General features: G+C 43.6%; 1 protein-coding gene across 3 annotated transcripts in view; it reads left to right on the forward strand.

The window, feature by feature from the left end:
* The window catches only part of TSC2 (TSC complex subunit 2), a 61836-nt gene that overhangs the window by 18091 nt on the left and 24156 nt on the right, over nucleotides 1-19589 (forward strand). For 2 of the 3 annotated variants that reach the window (XM_032972584.2, XM_032972593.2), the window contains exons 18-26: nucleotides 1920-2026; nucleotides 3092-3233; nucleotides 3816-3938; nucleotides 4503-4637; nucleotides 6127-6316; nucleotides 8596-8689; nucleotides 10291-10393; nucleotides 10541-10698; nucleotides 16565-16696. In XM_032972584.2, coding sequence (XP_032828475.2) covers nucleotides 1920-2026; nucleotides 3092-3233; nucleotides 3816-3938; nucleotides 4503-4637; nucleotides 6127-6316; nucleotides 8596-8689; nucleotides 10291-10393; nucleotides 10541-10698; nucleotides 16565-16696 — 1184 coding nt within the window. The remainder of the gene's footprint in view (nucleotides 1-1919; nucleotides 2027-3091; nucleotides 3234-3815; nucleotides 3939-4502; nucleotides 4638-6126; nucleotides 6317-8595; nucleotides 8690-10290; nucleotides 10394-10540; nucleotides 10699-16564; nucleotides 16697-19589) is intronic. The other variant, XM_032972602.2, reaches the window with a different exon arrangement.

The raw sequence follows: 19589 nt of genomic DNA on the forward strand, positions 1-19589 counted from the left end.
GGCCTTAATCACGAGTTTCTGCATGCCACAATTTTAAATATTTAATTCCAAGTAATCGTGCTTATGTATACACAAAGTATTCCTGTAATGCAATATAAAAATATGATTCATTTCACTTGTGTTTACCCAGCCATGGCTCCTTATGCTTCAAGACTCTTAGGGTAAATTTTGATTTAAAGCTTTCGTGACTGCAGGGATTCATATTTTTGGTTCTTTCGGTAAGTCACGTAGAAGGGAAACAATAAAATAATAAAAATGTAAAACAATAAAATTCTCACTACGTTTCGACTGCAACACAAGCAATCATCATCAGGTGTGACGACCTGATGATCAGGTGTGATGACCTGATGATGATTGCTTGTGTTGCAGTCGAAACGTCGTGAGAATTTTATTGTTTGTTTCCCTTCTACGTGACTTTACCGAAAGAACCAAGAATATACTCTTTGGGTAGTCGCGTTTTGGAATTATATTATTGGAGCTTTGGGTGTGGGAGGAAGCCCTGGTTACCCAGAGAGAACCAATAGATCTCCGAGGATAACACCCAAATACTCGCAGATGATGGAATCTTGCTGGCCATTATGCACTGGAGCACATCGTGCCTGTATGATCCACCGGTCCGACCTATAAATATTATTTGCAGGCATTCGCCAACTCTGGTTGGCTAATATTAGTCGTTTGGATAATTTAATGATTTATGAATATAATAGGGAAGCATTTGATTCATGTTTTTTTTATTTTTTTCAGAAATGTACCTGTTCTCCACCAGCCTCCATCTTTTCTATTAAAACTTAAATGTATTTATTAAAACTTTACAAGTTTAAATTTGGCAGGTGTTTTTTTTAAATTAACTTTTAGTTCCCAAGAGTAAAGATGAAAATTACTAGTGTACATTGGCATGGACCAATTTGTTTTTCTTCTCAGAAGATGAACATTGCCATCCACTTCATAGCCACATCACCGTACACTGTGCACCGAAATATTAACCAAATTTAATTACCAAGGGAACTAAACTTCCAAAGATCGGAAATGTGACCATACGCCAGGCTTCATTTTAAAACTAACATGCTGAGCAAGACCTGTGCAAATAATTAGTTTTGAACAATGTACCTTCTACTGTTGGAACTAAAGGGTAGCCTAATGAGTAGATATCTGGAACTTTTGACAATGTAAATATGGCAACATTTAATTGCATTCAAATGAAAGCTTGAATTTTTAAAGTTATTTCAGTTCATCAAATCGCTGTCGGGGGGATTAATCGTCTTGTGTGTAATGAGGAGTAATCGTACATTCAGTGTTCACGGCATACTTATGGCGCAAAAGCTATCACCGAGGCACTGTTTATGCTTTGTAAGCTTTACAGAACATTTCCACCTTAAGTGCTGCAGGACTTGTTTATAAATCCCAGACGGTGACCAGCATGTGTGTTTTAATGCAGATGGGTAAAAGTATGCGAGGGTGTGAATGAGTGTGCGAAGTGAGTGAGTAACCGAGCGCATGAGTAGATGGGCCCCGAACGCAGTATAGAACTGCGGGAGTGGGGGGCGTGTCTCCACATCTCCCTACTTGGGACGGTCAGGTCACACAGCCGCCTTCCCGAGGTCTACGACAAATGTCAAAATTACTTGAGTGGTTGTCTGCCTATGTTGTCTTCGTGTCTGTTTCCCTGGTGTGTGTCATGCTCGTTGTGTCTTTGTGTGTGTCTCTCTCTCTCTCTGCATGTGTGTCTCCGTGTCTGTTTTATCATTCACTCTTACCGGATGACGGTTGCTTGTGTCGCGACCGAAACGTCGTATATTGTTATTTTATTTTCTACGTGACCTTTACCGAAAGAACCAAAGAGTGATTCCTGCAGTCACGAAAGCTTCGAATCAAGTTTGCTAAACTGGAGTCTCCTAACCCATGTCCTACACTTCCTACAGGTCTTCGGCTTCTTGCTGTCCTTGCGGGCGGACTCGACTGCTCGCATGGGATTTGTGGACAAGCGCGGCGAGCTCCGCTTCAGCGTCTACTGCCTCTGCGACACCAGGTGCGCGCGCCTCCTGTCGCACGTCTCGGCGGTGCGTTTATTTCAAAGCGGACGCAGCCAAAATAATATTAATTGGGTGGTATTCTGTAGTTATGGATGTATGTCTTTTTGGATGTTCAATGCAGATTCGGTGTACAAAACGTATCGCGTGGAGGGGACATTTAAACCCGTGATGGCGGCGCACTGCCATCAAGCTGTGGGAGGCTTGTAATCGGGATTTTTCTTATGCAAAATTAATTTTAAACTGCCACGTTGGCCTGGATCGGTAATGTTTTTTTTATGCCAAGGTTAAATGCATTAAAGAGTGCATGATTAATCAGAATTGTTCAAACATCTGCCCCAGGCATTTGTTAGTGCTGTAATAAAACCGTGAGTGGCCAGTAGGGGGGGTACAAGATTAATTGGTAACGGTGTTGAACACATTGAGTGGGGGGGGGTGTGAAGGGTTTGGGTTACGAGGGAGTGGGGGAGGGGAAGAATTACACTTCCAGCATGGAAGCATCCTAGCATTGAAGCATGGGCCAAAAATATATGTATTAAAGTCTGCAAATAGTTTTTTAAGTTTATATATTCTAGACACTCGTAGAAGAATTCCCGTCCAATAATTCAGTTGTGTCCACAATTGTGGATTCTTTAAGTATTAAAGTGTACTCGATATACACGTGTTCCAAAGACCTAGTTTTTTCAAATAAAAACGTCTTACATTACCTGACTTTTTTTAAGAGTGGCCCATTTATTGGTGCTGCTCACAGGTTTAACATGAACCGCCTGGAAAGTAAAAGCGCGCGCGTGTTTTTTGTGTGTGTGTGTGTGCTCGGTGGGGAGCGGTAGTATAGCGGGTTAGCGCACTGCGTTACAAACCCGACGTCTCAAGTTCGACTGCCTCAAAATAGTACCTGGTGCTGTGTGTAAACATCACCACTCGGGAGACAAAGGCGGATAGGCGTGGTGTTGTCCACCCACCGCCTCGTTTGCCGTGCCGGCCTTAATAGGGTGCTCGCTTAACAGCACTTGCCCCAACAGTCTGTTAAGGCTACACGGGGATATTTGTCTTTGTGTGCTCAGTGACGTGGAGAAGCGAACCAGCGACGTGGCTTCCGTGCCGTCGGACAGTCCCATTGCCCTGCACCAGCAGAGCCTTCCCTTCCGCTTCGGCCACCTGCCCTTCTGCCGCACGTTCAGCACCCTGCTGCAGTGCATCCAGCAGGTACAGCTGGGCCCGCTCGAGCTCTGCGTCAATTGTTAATTTTGATAAAAGTTTACGTGCAGAAATATTAGTTTTTTTTTAATAATAATAATAATACGTCAACCATGACTGACTTGAGTCGGTAGAAGTGGTCAAGCCCGAGAGATTGCTACGACAGCCCACTACATGCGAAAGCACGACCGATGATGACGAGATGAAATCGACTCGTCCGACGGAACGTTCGGGTAATTTACTAACATTATTTGAAACTGCGGTCTACTGAGGAAGGAAAAATATAGTAATTGGCTATATATGTAAATCAAAATATACTTTGGGGGGGGGGGGGGAATGCATGCTTAACACTCGGATTTAATAACTCAACAGTGGACTAATATTGTGACTGCTTCAGTTGACTTGACTTGGCGTGAATAAATTGAATGCACAGACTAAGATTTGATGAACATTCAAAGGCTTGTCATCGACTAGAATAAGAGTAGTCCTAAAATAAAAAAAATGTTTTACAAGTGCTTGCCTTGATGGCCAAACTGTGGTGTGCAAAACTGTTTTGCGGTGACGTGGAGCGTTTCTGCCCTGTGTCTGCAGGAGGAGGACTGGAAGGTGCTGCGGTTTGTTCTGGGCAAGATCCCGTCCCTGCTGCAGAACAAGATCCTCATCATGAGCTCCCAGTGCTCTGTGGATACCCTCTGCAATTGCCTTTGCAAAATGGTAAGTGCTAGCTGGGGCAATGATACATTTTGCTGTCCAAATAATAATATTGATAGTTTACAAATTGTATCCAGCAAAACCTCCAATTAAGCCTTACAACTCGCTTTTTACGAGTGCTTCACTTATAAGTGGCCACTTATTGAGAGTGCGCGTGGGAGGAACCTACCTGGCTAAAGTGAGACAAGGGAGTTAACACTAAAATAATTGGCTTCGTTATGGCTACAAACATTTCGCTCTGCTGCGTCACAGGCTACCATATAGCCCTGTGCGGGAGTGTCATGCGCACATTATTCTTTGGTCCACCAACCCACTGCCATAGTAATAATATGGATTTTTTTATGGTGAATGGGTGCTACATTGTGGGCAGAATATAAAAATCCATAGTTGTACAGTACTACTTTGCTCCCACACCTACGCTGCCCACCTTCATCCCTCGCTTGCCATCGACGTGACGTATGGTCAGATAAGCACTGCGACCCTCATCCAGCAGTGGATCGACAAAAGGAGGCTGTACGCATGTGCATTGTGCTGCATGCATAAAGCCGGGCGTTTTGGGTTGCGCAGGTGAGCAGTAAAAAGATCAAGGAGTCCAACATCGTTGCCGGGGAAGTATTCTCATGCACCGACCTCCAGATGGTCATCTTCCCCATCCTCAACGCGCTCACATCCTACCACAGCCTGCTGGACACCGCAAGACAGGTGACCCACCGCCCTGATCCGCAGCAGTAGCGTGAAAGCACGATAACTGGAATAAACAATACAATACAAGTGAGAACGTCCACTACAGATGAACCTGCTTGCGGCAGCTACTGGAGCCTGTGTAATGATATGGGTATGTTCACGTTCAAGAGCTTTGACCTTGAAGGTGAAACCAGTCCTGTTTTTTTTTTATCACTGTTGCTTAACACAGGACTGACGGTTATGGTCATGCATTAGTCTCTAAATCACCTTTTGAGTGTTGTATTACTCTAAATCGTTTTCAGCCTACATGCGCTGCCCTGGCCTCGATTCTCCTCGTTCAGGGAAAGTGTTTTAGAATAGGTTTCGGTATAAAATGCTGGTGGCATTCTCGTCAACACCAGCAAGGTGTTTTGTGGCAGGGTGCGTGACTCGGGCATGCGGTTGGACTTGTGTCCTGGTCAACTTGGATTAATTCACAGGATTGGTTGTTATTGGGACACGATTGTTCCTGCCATAGTGCCATAGGAATGTGGATTATTGGCATCTGGCTCAGAGCCACTAACCAAGGTAAGCGTCACCCTGATGGTACTTTTAACAGGCATGTGATGTGAATTTAAAATCTCCAGTGCCGTGCGTCCATATTTAAACACTCATTTGATGAAAGAAGCTTTAAGAAGTGTTTTGTTGCTGCCATAAAGGCCTCTTGAACATTTTAATTGCCTTATTTTTAGTCGATGTTTTAAATAGACGTGTAACCGGCATATAATTAACTGAAACGTGGAGCATAAAATGATTGATTGCTATATTTCAGCTTGTGAAATGTCCGGTTACACGTGATTTCCAACGCTCGTTTCATGGATCGCACGTGATAATTGGGCATTAACATTGAGAAGCAACCGACCGTGGAGTCATTGATAAAATGATGAATTATGTTCAAATATATGTATAGACTGTGAATGGAATTTCATCCCAGGATGCTGCACAGAAACGGCGGCCGTGTTTATTTCATTATTATAGAGGCAGTCGGTCGTAGCCACGGCAGAAGAGGGAGGTCTTGAGGTCTGGACTTGAGCAGAGGCAGGGAGTTGACGGCAGAGATGGCTGCGGGAGGGTAGTTCCAGACTAAGTCATCATTCTCATTTGGACATCTCCACTATTCAACCGATATTGGGGCAGTGCTTTTTCTACAAGATGAATGTTAATAGCCACCCATGCCTGTATAGGCAATACCTGTAATTGTGTGAGCCCTAAAATTGCCCCCCTGGTGAATGCTGCACTGCTTCTGTTGCACCTAGACGCCTAAAATTAGACATTGAATTGTGAATGTACCAGAATGATAGACCAAGCGTCTGCCCCATGTATATTCACAGATTTGTCAGTGCTGTTCTGTTGCTCACACCTGGCTGCCCGCTGCAACTGCTGTAGGCTGTGTCTGCTGCCTGCTGCTGTCTCTATGTACCTGCTGTTTCGGCTGCTCACTGTGGCTTGCCTGTGCCGCTGTCTGCAGAGGGAGCTGGTGCAGTGTCTGGATGCGGGGCTGATCTCGCGCTGTGCGAAGCAGTGCGTCATGGCGCTGACCATGTGCGTGCTTGAGATGAGTGACATCATGTTCAAGATGCTGCCTTCCATCCTGCTCAAGCTCACGCACATCTCCGCCACTGTGGGCATGGCGTCCTCCGTGCTCGAGTTCCTGTCATGTGAGTTGGGCGTCTTGGCTGCGTCTGTCGCTTGTTGGTGTCTGTGGTTATAAAGATGCACATTTACAATTGTGTCAAGAGCTAAATGATTGCCAGGGTGAGGGGGGAGTGGTGGTTTGTAGAAATTGTAATGCAATTATCTCCTTTCTGCCTTATCTGAAAAAGGGTCATTGCCAAACCGATATCTTGTTGAAAACCGATATTGATGATGTGATATGGGACCTTTTTTGCCAGTATTAAAAATATAACAAAAGGTTTTACCCTCTGGCATGATATGGAACCAATCAGTTTCAAAGACAATGCATATATTATCAGAGCATGTTTTTTTGTTTGCATGTTCACCACAAGTACGTGTGGTTAATGCAGACATGATTCATTGAATAAGGATTCTGTTTGGTGTTTTAACATCTTGACACAGGTTTTATTGCCAGAAAGGGATAAACCTATTATTATATTGATATGACGTGGCCAAGTGGTAGCACGTTCTCTGGTTGAAAAAATTTGTGGGTTGACTCCAGTGGCTGTCCCCGATTTATACTGCGCTCGTATTAACTGTAGAGATATGTGCCGTCTGCTTCTGTATGTTTTAAGATACTGTGGCATAATTCGCCAGAGTAAAGCCATTGTGCGTCAGTGTCATGGTCCAAATTTTGCCAAATTTTAAAGAGTACCCGCAGATTACTCACGGCTTGCGACAATGTAACGATCGGCCTGACTTTGAAAAACCTCACTGGACCCTCCTGAAAAAGCCACGAGACTTGATGAGGTTCTCCTGGGTAAACGTGTAGTCACATCGGGGATGTCACTGTATGGTGCCGGCCCGAGAGGGCTGTGGCGCGCGATGCACCGTCATCGCGTACACCCCGTAGGCGGGAGTAGTACCAGCCCTAGCAGGGCTTGGTGAGCGCTGGGATTGCGCAGGCACCACGCATAGCGTGTCATGCGGGCTCCCACAAGGGGGAGTGGGAGAGTGTCAGCCCAGGGGCAGGGTTGCCTCGGGCCATGGCACCCTGGTTGAGCCCAGGGTGCCATGGCGGTGGGGGGGCTAGGGGGCGATCACGTGTCCGGGGAGAGCTCTTGAGAGGGATCGAGAGGGAGCTAGAAGGCTCGAAGGCGGGCGGGGCCAAGGTCGGAGCGGCCCTGACCCAGGAGGATATAAGGCGGGTCCCTGAGAGGGACTGGGGTCGCTGCATTCCCCAAGCTGAAGCTCCATGTTTACAAGCTGGAAGCTCTACATACTACGAGGCTTCAACACGGGGTCGGGACCCGAGTGAGGGTCTGACTCTTCGTAGCTGTAATTCCTACGTATATAGTCGTTAGCTGGGTGGACGCCACCCTAGGCTGTATCTGGTGAAGGGGCAGTTACCTCTTTGTGACACATTTGGACTCACTTCACATGCATGATGGTAATAATAAGTATTATGGTAGTGGTTGGAAAGTGTTTTCAGCCAAGAATTCCATGCTTTCAACTTGAGATGTAATCGTTTTTTGTTCCCAATTAAAAAAAATATTCTCCAGTTTATACAAGACTGCAGATTTCACTTTACTTTTAATGACCCCTTATATAGATGCCTATTTTCAAACAGTTTTTCCAATTTACAAAGACAGTGGTCTTTATATATATATTTTTTATAATTAAGCCATTTATTTTAATGATACCTGGAATTATCTCATGCAGATATCGTCTTTTATGGTGATGTGTAATGAGTTAATATTCAGCATTCTCCACTGCATGTTGGGACCACTTATGAAAATGTGTTAAATTTACGGGGTTAAATAAATGTTATCATTGACCTCCATTATGGCTTTCGGACAGTGTTTTCTACAGCTTTATTTAACTACATAACTCCCGTGCCAAAAACATCTTATTTGTAACCCTGGAGTGTATATTTACATACTAAGTTTTCAAAACGGTGATCCATTATTTACCCAGCGAGGCCTCACTGATTTTGGGACTCATTTTTCAGGAGTGCTTGGGCGTTTAGCCAGTTATTTGCCATGTGGGGGGATGAACTGGTGAAGCCCACGCGCATATGAGGTGTTGACATCCAAAATGCTATGTAAATAGTTACCGCAACCCGCTTGCTTGGCTCCTATCTGGCCACTTCTTAACCCGAGGTTGGGAGTTTCGGGCACATGCTACTTGGTGCAGTCTGCAACGCCCCTCCCGAAGTGCTGCATTACAGACTTGCTCCGCACTTCCCGCTATATTAATTTCTTTAGATTTTGGTGTTTTAACGTAATCTGGAATTTTTAATGCTTGCGCATCTTCTCAACAGTTTTGGTTCGCCTGCCCCACCTCTACACAAACTTCGTGGCAGAGCAGTACATCAGCGTGTTTGCAATCTCCCTCCCGTACACCAACTCTTTCAAGTGAGCCCGTTTCCCACAATACCAATGCTTGTGTTTTATTAAAAATGAATGCTTGGGTCGGTCGGCGGTCAGAGATGCTGAGCTTGCGCTGCTGAAATCTTGGTCAAATCCAGGTTTCAACCATCTGTCTTTTTAAATCGATTTAATGGTTTCAGCCTGGACACCAATGACTGCACACACACAAAAAAAAATCTAATTTGGTGTTGCACTTTGACCGACATGTGATTTAAAAAAAAAAGTCTCTTAACGGCGGGTGGGAAAGTGCTGCCCCTCGAGTGTGGCTAAAAGGTCCATTGAAGACATCTCGGAGGTAGCGCTGTGACTATCTGATTCCACGGATCATTCCTGAACATGGAATGCTGCATTGCTCTTGCGGAGTTCAAAATGGATTCTCAATCTCGTAAACTTGATTCTTCATCTCCGATTTTGTGCCCAACTCGTTTTCACACCTTGACACACAGTCAGAAAGTTGCGAGTTAAAATCTTGGTTGGGTGTCTACTCATCCCATCGCTCATTGCCCTCTCCTCCATTGTCGATAAGATTCGTACCACCTGTGAGACATCTGTGGACCTCCCGTGGGAAATTCTTGCTCACACAATTGGAATATGGAATTTCCCACTGTGGTACAGGGCTGCCGATGGAGATACGTGCTGCCCCAATTCTGATTTCAACACTCTTTGACTGGACTCGTGTAAATTCAATTGTAGATTGTTATGGGCTTATTTTAGAAAATATCATTTGCAGATAAAGGCAGGTAATATTGTGACCAATTACCATTATCGCAACAGTGCATATTTACATTTGGGAATTGTAGTTTTCATGATTTTTATATAATGTGTTTTTTGTCATGGACTTTGTAGAAACACACGTATCACCTCCACGTTTCAATGAAAATAACGTGAAGAGAAAATATAATATATCCACAGTTTCTAATTTGCAGTTATTTCTATTTTTGTTATTAGTTTTGTGTAATGCGGTAACAAGAAACTCTCTAACATCGAGCAGTGCAGTGTCACACCACGTCAGGGAGTGGCCCCGGAAGATGAGGGGATAATTATTGACTACATAGTCCTTTTTATATTTATTTTTTAAATCAAACTTTTGAGTGATTTTCATTGGCATTGCAAAAAAATAATTTGGAACATTTGCATTGTTGGCGAACACCTGGGATTCTCTCAAATCTCCGTACGATGTTTACTCTTCATGTACTACCCACATGTACGTGTGTAGCCTGTTGACTCGGCTCAAACTGCTATCAAATTTAATTTATTGTTCAGAGATGGGTTTTATTTTCAGGTCTTTTTCGAGTTTAGTCCCTTCAATAGACCTCTCATCCACCTGCTAGATGGCCTATCCTCATGCCCTCAAAAGAGTGTTCATTGCATAGAAGTAAGATTATAATGTTGCAATTCTTATGGCTGTAATATAGCCAATTGAAATAATATATATCATTGTTTTATGCAGGAATTTGGTAACCAGGCTTGGATGATCAAGCCACTGCACATGGGAAAATGGATTACTCACTGTTGTAATTGCTACATGTTTTAAAATTACGACAATTGCAAAAACAACGGCATCAACGAATCTTGTGTTACTGCAGGTTCACCCAGTACGTTGTGTCACTGGCGCACCATGTGATTGCCATGTGGTTCATCCGTTGCCGCCTTCCATTCAGAAAGGACTTTGTGCAGTACATCACTAAGGTACGGTCTTGCGCACACACACACACACGCAGCGCACCACCTCTCCAGCTTATTGTCAGAGGTCTGACGATTTTCAGGTCTTTTTCGAGTGTTCGGTTCAAAGGCAAGGTCTAATAATTTTGAATTCATGTACCTCCTGTGGTACAGGGCCTGCGCTCCAACGCGCTACTGCCGTTTGATGAGCAGCACTTGAGGAGCGCTCAGCAGAGCGCTCAGCAGAGCGCTCAGGAGAGCGCTCAGCAGAACGCCGACCAGAGCAACTTCCGCGCACGCAGTACGAGCCTGAGCGACAAGCCCACACGCAGGTGTGTCCAGCTCCCAGCACCCTCTCCTGCGCATTCCATTTGATGTTTCCGGGGGAGCGACGAGGTTAACGGTAGTGGTGATATTTGAGATGCAGGTGGCGGGTGGCCATGTAGCGTCAACGCAAGTTGTATCCATTATTTCGTTCATTGTAGTTATGGACCGCCCTGAGGAATTGCAGGTTGTCTTTTAAAATACAGGACACTTGGCTTCGAATCCACAATGCTTCAGAAGTTTTGATCGTCAGGTCCGAGGTAAAGACTCATTCTGACTGGAAGAAGCTGGGGAGCTAAGGTTTGTCCTGATGATTATTGCATGGCTTGTGACCTTTTTTCGAAGGGAAAAAAAGTGACCAACAGATGAAAGTGTGATTTATATAATTATTAAACCACCACCTATAGGGCAGCGTACGTTTATACTGCTTATATGGCTTATACAAGTCGTTAGCAACCTGCTGTACTGCAAAGCCTAATGAGGTTTGGGTTTACCCATGCAATGCAGTTTCATTCCTGATTGTATTTTGGAAAAGTGAACCCCATGCAAATGATTGGCTGATGCTGGCTCATTACAAAATAAGCATTCAAAGGTGGTTGTCATCGCCAAAATTAAACGGAGTTCAATCCAGTGGTGAATTGGCCATCCAAGTCACTGTTTCTCAGGTCGTGTTGGTTTAACTGGTGGGAGATTGTGCCTTTTTTTAACCAGTGCAGTATTTGCCTTCGATTTTAAAAGGCCAATTGAAAGGTCCTGTGAAATAAATCTCCTCTGGCCATTCTGACACATGGGTGTGCTGCCCTGCGAGATTTCTGAATGGAATATTCGTCTTGTGACACCGGCGGCACAATTTAGAATAAATAAGGGTCGGGATTGGGGGGTGGTGCAAAGCGACAGTGCTGGCTGCATCTGTCAGCAGGGGAGGGATGATAGTGGAGAGATGAGATGAAAGAAGTGGGTTAGCGGCATCGCCACAAAGGATAATGTTGATGCACAAGTCCAGGGTACCGAGCCAAAGCCTCTGATTGATGGGATAAGCTCTTAAGTCGGAGTCAAGGAGTGATGAAAAAGGTTATTATGTGAATTCATGACTTTAGTTTTTGCCCAAGCATACTAAACTTTATGCAAAAGTGTACCCAGGTATGTAGTGCTAGTAGTGAAGCCCTTTCATCAATCTGCTGCTGGATGAGGGCCTCCTCTATGCCGTGTCAGCCATGGGGGTGTTTGAGCATACTTCACCAAGCTGGTCAGTGTGGTTTGGTGAAAGAGGGACCCAGGACCCTGGTGCAGATATCACTCGCCACTTGTATTAGAATAGGTTTTACCCTTTTCTGGCAATAAACAGGTGTTAAGATGTTGTTTTATTATATTTTACCTATGTGACTTTACCGAAAAAACCAAAGAGTAGGTGTTAAGATGTTCAAGCGCCAAACGGAAACCTTTTGCAAGGAATGAAGGCTGAAACTGATTGGTCTACACCAGAGACAAAGACAATGTATATATTATCAGAGCATGTTTTGTTGCATGTTCACAAGTATGCTTGGTTAATGCAGATATGATTCCATGCGAAAGGATTCTGTTTGGTGTTTGAACATCTTAAGACCTGTTTTTTATTGCCAGACAAGGTAAAACCTATTCTTTTCCTTTGATACTGGTAAGAAAGGTTCCGTGTTATCACTCGCCACTGTGCACCATGAATTGAACTCTGGTGGCTTGGTTTACAGTGCAGTATGTTCACCACTTATACCAATGCTCCCCAAATAGTAATTTTAAAACATTCAGGATCGATGACAATTACACATTCACACTTTTGAATAGCATAAAAAAAGAGAAAGATGCACCGCTCCAAAAATCACTTGCATTCGTATTGACCCAGCAATGAGTCCAAATCACCCATTGTAATGTCACTCTGAAGAAGCATTGTTTCGACATTCGTGTCATCGCCGCACATGTTTGTTTCATCGCTGCTTTCCGGACTGTTCGGGGCAGTGGCTACGGTTCGTTGACTCGGCTCTTCTCTCATCTGTGGGTTTATGCCTGACTTCTTGGCCCCACTGAGCACAGAACAATGCTACCCTTCACTTGAATGTCACCGGCGCATGCCGCCATGAAGTGGCTGAAACCTAACTGTTATCAATTTACAAAGTAAAAAAATTAACAGGTTTTTTCTTTTTTGCAAAACGACATTTGTGCTTTGGGTTTTCCGCTGTCAGAGAACACCGGACTCGTTATTCGCCAACCCCTGGTGGCTGTACGCGTTGCACGTTTTTCAGGTTTCGGCCACTACCGCGATTGTATTGTGTTGCAAGGAAGGATCATTGCCCGAAACAAAATCAGCACCTAAATTTTTATTTAAAGTTTTCGTGACTGCAGGGATTCATATTCTTGGTTCTTTCGGTAAAGTCACGTAGAAGGGAAATAATAAAATAAGAAAAATTTCTTGCTGTGGGTTTTCACACCTGATGATGATTGCTTGTGTTGCAGTCGAAACGTGATAATTTTATTGTTTTATATTTTTATTATTTTATTGTTTCCCTTCTACGTGACTTTACCGAAAGAACCAAGAATATAACATCAGCACCTGTTATATATATCTCTCCTTTTTAAGGCCACGGTGTTGTTGATGAATGTTGAGAGGTTTTGTTATCCGTGGCAATTGTAGGTCATATTCTTTGGGTCTTTCGGTAAAGTCACGTAGATAGGTTCAAAGAAAATAGCAATAACACAAAACTACGACGTTTCAATTCGGTAAAGTCACGTAGATAGGTTCAAAGAAAATAGCAATAACACAAAACTACGACGTTTCAATTGAAACAGCGTAGTTTTGTGTTATTGTTATTTTCTTTGAACCTATCTACGTAACTTTACCGAAAGACCCAGAGAATATGAATTCCTGCAGTCACGAAAGCTTTAAGTCAAGATTGAATTGTAGGTCACTCGCGCACACATCAGGCTGTGTTGAGCAAGCGAAGTTGTCGTTGACGCATTTGTTAGTGCAGGTTGATGTTTTGCCAGTGGAGCGCATTTGGGGCAATAACACACGTGCTGCACTCTCAAAACCGTTACCTTCTCCATTGCCTTGGGAGCTCTAGATTATGTATTTCTTTTGAAGCCACATGGATGTGCTAGGTTATGTTTAACACGTAGGCTTTCACAACCAATATCATCCATAATGCAGGTTTTTGGGGTTTGATGCTAGGTTACACTGTGGTAAGCAGACATGGGGAAAACAGTCATCATAAAAATGCTTTGTACTCAGACGCATATAATTCTACGATTGTTTTCCAGCAAAGGTTGCGCCGTAGTGAAGCGCCTCATTCATTAAAATCGCTGATTGAGGGTTCAGTCGACCGATAGTCCCTCCCAGGGTATAACTTTGAGTACCACTTCTTCATGGGGCTTAAACAATCCACATTGGTTGTTTTCATGGAGGCGCTGATCCCTGCCACCACGTGCAACTTCGGCTCCTGGCTCATGACTAACAACAAAAGTTATTTGCCCACCCCCCCCTATTGATTATTTTTTAAACGTGGAGTTTTGTTTTAAGTTTCAATTATTGGTACTGTGCGCTCCCAAAAATTAAATGTTATTAAACTTTCATTATTTCTGCATGAATGACCATTGCACTTATGAAATGTTGCATTTGGTATGGCCTGACCCATATGATTTTCACATTACCGGTTGCCAAAAAAAAACTTGCACATACTGGAAATATTTTTGCCGACCTCAGTTCTTTACACGTTTACCCTTCTGTAATCATGAAATATACGTTCCTGCTGTTATAACCTTCACACCGTCGGTGAAACGAGCAGAGTTTTATTTGTCCTCTGCAAAATTGGTGTAAAATTGATGCCACAAGCCAAATATGTTTCCAGAAGGTTTCTAATTAAAGCAGACCTAGTCTGTCACCACCTGTCCTGAAAGCTGTTAGATACCTAATTTACAACTCTCATTTAGACTTTAACAAGCAACTAAAAAATAAGATACTTTTTGAATATTGATTAGTTTGATATATTCCATCACAATTAAAACCCATTGGTCAAAGAATGGCCATTTTTCAGTAGGGACCTGGTTACTGTACACACTAAACCTGATTTCAGCAATAAAAAAAGTTAACAAACAACTGCACATGGCCAAGTTCTAAATGGCAAGATCAGATGCACTTGTGCCGAGATTAAGCTTCGTATAAACAGCTTGGAAGTTTGGAGTAGAATGTGGCGGGGAAATATTGTGGATTTAATCGGGCAAAGTAATTTGTAACGGATGAGGGTACACATGCAGAAATAGAAGGGGGGCAGGATTTTGAGATACATTTGACAACCAGAAATCTTACCCAATTATAAGATGTAAAGTCATATGACTAACAATTTTATTTAACCAGTTAAAGCCCACTGAGCTATATACTTTTCCGAAGCGACCTGGCCACAAATGATCGCTCAATGAAGTGGCTTATGTGGAAATGTATGGTAACCAAATACTCTAAACGCTAGAGTGGAAGACCTGCAAACTCCAAATATACAGGCATCGGGGTCAGGATCGAACCCACGACCTCCTGTATACCAGACGAGGTAGTTAACATCTCACCGCCGTGGCGCTCGTATGGTGGCAATGAGACCTGTTCTATAGCTGTGCGGTCTTGCAGAAGGAAGGAAGAGATGGCAGTGTGGTGGCATCTGCAGCATTTTCTGCTATCGACTCCTGACCTTGACTTTGCGTTATTTTTGGTTTACATGCTCTTGTGCAGTCGTCTTTTTGTATTTTACTTGTGCGTTTAAAAAATATTTTTGTTTTCTTTAAAGCCGATGTCTCATGTCACTGCAATTCAGATTTGGATGTGTCCATGAGTCTCCCCGTGTGCCTTGTGTTTGTTCATCTTTAAAGAAAGATTTCCCTAGAGTGGAGAATGCACAAAAAGGCAATATTGGGTTATTTCTAATGTTTAAAGTGCACCACTATATATATCGCTTTTAGTTTTAAAGCTACAAAAGACAAAAATAATAAAGGTTTATTTTTTTAGCTTCCACAAATGTAAAAAAAAATGTTTCACGTTTGCTCCTCTTTAGTGAGATTAATGACTAACAGAGCAATGTGTAAAAAAAAAAATTCAGGAGACACGTGTCTTTGCTGTGGTTTCCTTGCTTCTAGTACTGTATATTCTTGGTCGTCTGTAACTGCATGGCTAACTGATGAGCTCTTATGAATTTGAAACTTATCCGAGTGCCCCATTGCTGAGGAATCCCCCGTATTGATATTATTCAAAGCTCTCAAGGCCTGTGCCAAAAGATTTATAAAAATTCACCTTCAAGTAAAACGTACCATCTAAACAATATATAGCAATCTGGAGGTAGCGCAGTGGCTAGGTGTTAGAGCATTCTGCTGGTACCACTGTTATGTTGGTTTTTAATTTGTTTTTTTTTATTCTGCTAAATTTCACCCCTCCAGAAGAAAGATAAATGACCATTTGTGAAACTTGGCCCACTGCTCTCTTTTTATCAGGCAGTGTTCATGACACATGCGCATGGTAGCAATTCATTGAAAAGTGATTCTCTTTCACTCTCCAATTTAAACCATCACACAAATAACAGGGAGATGCATTGTAGCCAATCCAAGGCCTAGATATTATTGAGCAAATTCAAGACATCGGTGTTTAAAGACTTCGGTAAACGTGTTTTAAATGTGCCGCTCGATTTAATTTAAAATTAATTTTGCTCTGATTTGTCTTTGCTGTTTTGTCCTTGAATGTTTACACCGCTATGCTTCTGCTTCCCCCCCACCCTCCCTCCCCTCCTTCCCGGACCTTTTCTCCCATTTGTGCCTTGTGCGTAACACCACACCTTGCTCCTCCACCTACGAAAATGCGTCACGGCCATTTAGCCTGCGTTCTGCGCGGCCAAGCAGGCAGCCAGGCTTGGGTAGCTCGTCCCCGATTAAAGACGTTCGCGAGCTCCCTCTGGCAGCGTCGTTCAGGTCGCGAAGCATCAGTGTGTCGGATCAAGTCCACCGCAGGTAGCAACTAAAAACGTCCGCTCGAGGCAGGAGTCCAACTCTGTCGCCGACATTTCTAAGTCCAGTGTCACACGGCCAAGCTGCCCGAAGGACATTTAATGAGTGAATGGGATTGCCGTTTAAGCGTGAACCTCTGGCGGCGGAAGGCGGGGGAGCGTATGAAAACCTCGTCAACCAAAACGTTGCGGTTTTTTGCTCCTAGAGTTTTGCACCAGCAGTGGTTTTTTGAGGTCTCTTGGGATTTCGTTTTTTGCACACGTGAACTGAGCTGTAAAATGACTTATTTTATCGAGGCAGGTCCGTTGGTTATTTTCTTCTCGAACCTAATAGAAAGTAAATTGGGTTTTGTTGATATAATGCACACGTTGGCATTTCGGCTTGGCCAGGTTATTTCGCCACATTATAATGTATTGCATGTTGTGCAAAGCTAATTAAGTTTGGTTATTATGTCTATGATGAAGATTATAATTGTATGAAATATATAGCTTTTTAAAATGCAATTAATATAAAATATGGTTAGAAACATGCTATTTCTTAAAATAAAATAATGTTTTAAACAATCGAACAAGAATAACAAACCCAAAATCGGGCTACAAATCTGCCTACTCGGTATTTCTGAACACGTCTACTGTTGTGAAGATATGAACAAAATTCCAGAGTGCATCTCAAATATAAAAAGTAACAAGCATTGCATTCGCACTGAGTAATATTGCTACCACGCTTGCCTGAGAAAATTACCCTTTTCACCTCTGCTAGAATTTGTATACTTTCCTCTCATAAAACAATTCGTGCAACTCCAGTAAACTAGCATCAAATCATTTTCGCCACTAATCTCATTTCCAGTTACGATTCCTTTGTAATATTTCTCCACTGAAATATTTTGTGCACTTATAGTTTTTGTTTTGTGTACAACTTTCGCTCCTTAAAAGGGCAGTGCTCATGGCAAATTCCAACACTTGCTCAAAAAAATGTGCGTGCGTTATGTCTTTCGATGGGTGTTCGTAAAATCCAATCGCTGTAGAGCTCTGTGCTAACCGAGCACCGTGCCACACAACTGTGGCCAAAACATCACCTGTTAGGATATGATTTGAATTTCTAAGGCAGTGAAATGTGACCGCATCCCATGATGCTGTACAAAGAGAAAAAGACGTGCCCATTTAGAGTTTGAAGATGGGTTTTTCCTTTATCGAACTTAGAAATTAGTGTAGAATTCTACAAGTCTAGGAGGTAATTTATCGTGCTTTAAGTGCGCATGACACTATATACACTATTAATACTCGTAGGCAGAGGAGCAGAGGAACGTCTGGTTATTGGACTTGAACAAGGGAGGGATCTGGGCAGTGCAGAAGGCCTGAGGGAAAGAGCTTTCCAGATGGTGTAAACTGCAGCAAAGAAAGAGCAGCAGCCTTAAAATCTCGTGAGGTTGATCCAGAGTCTTTGATAGGAAGCCTTGGTTGCCGGAGCAACGGTCAAGTGAAAGAGTGCAGTAGGGTGATGGGACAAGAAACAGGCAGGATACATTGTGGTAGGGATGCCCCACATCAATAAGCAGGTAAGTTAATGGTTATGGATGGCCGGGGGACGTTACAGCCAGAGGGGACGGCACCTCGGACGATCCCTGCTCTGGTAAGTGAACTCTCGCACCCGCGAGCGACGCATGTTTTTGCCGAGGACTCTTTTTTATGGGTGGTTGCAGCGGTTACTGTCGGCTCGGCTGCATGGTGCTGATGATGATGATGACGACGATGACTTGTCGATGATGATTTTCTATCGTGATACTTTTTTTGATCCCGAACTAATTTTTGTTTTTCGCCTGGAGTTTCGTTACTAAAATCTGCTTGACCCACCGTTGCATGGCGATAGCGCGCAGGCATGTGCCACTGCCGGCTGAGGAATCCCCGGGGGGGATTGCTTAGTGTTGCACTCGCGTGCCGATGCAACGGTGAAACCAGGTGCCTGATTCTTTTGAGAACCAGCAGCATTAACGTGGTGTGGGGGGGGTATTGTGCACGGCATCTTGTCTGCCATTTGTCAAGGCCTTGCCACCACCTCCCTCATAAACTGTGCAGATTTAAAGGCCATCGTCACTTGCGTATCTGACCAAGTGGCACTCATAACGATTACGATGTACTTGTTGTATTAGCACCCTTTACTCCGGGGCGTCCTGGAGTGCTCTGGTTAAAATGCTCAAGTCTCCCAATACTAAGGTTGCTGGTTTGCCAGGTTGTGATCTTGGGCAGAGGGTCAATTTTGCTCCACCATCCCTACGTGACCAATACAAATGAGTACAACTGAAGACATGGACAAACGGGGATGTCTAATTGGAATGTTGAATTTTTTTCCTATGACCTCAGGGCAGCCAATGGAGATGAGCACTGCGCCCCATTGTTTTTTTAGCAAGGGAGCACTTTTTGGAATTTTATCAATGTGGAATAATTGGATGGGAACATAGCCATCTGCAATTTCCTCTGGCCACTGGCTTTCGAGTGCCCTTTTTCTTTCCTGCCTTTCTACAATTGGTGGCTGCCCCTGTGGTTACCAACCCCTCGATTTCTGATCTCTGAGCATGCTCCCATGTTGGTTGTGACCAGAGGACAGAACTTGTAAATCTTGATCCCTTCCCCCCCCCCCCCCCCCTCAAAGTCAGAAGGAGACGTCTATGCAATCTGTCACGTACAATTCATTTGAATCTGTTCAGTTAAGAATGCTAATATGGTATAATCTACACCAAAATAATAAGATGACTCGAGGGACAACAAAACCAAGAGTGTTAGGTTTGCATGGAGGTGGTAATAGTGGTGGCTTGTGCGTGTTAACTTTTTCATGACGTCTTCTAGTCTCTATCCAGAACGATTTCCCTCAAGTGAGCGTACGTGCTATTTCTCACTAACGG

This window comes from Petromyzon marinus, chromosome 3, assembly GCF_048934315.1.
Source record: "Petromyzon marinus isolate PM22_M1 ecotype Great Lakes invasive population chromosome 3, UKy_Petmar_22M1.pri1.0, whole genome shotgun sequence".
NCBI lineage: Eukaryota > Metazoa > Chordata > Hyperoartia > Petromyzontiformes > Petromyzontidae > Petromyzon > Petromyzon marinus.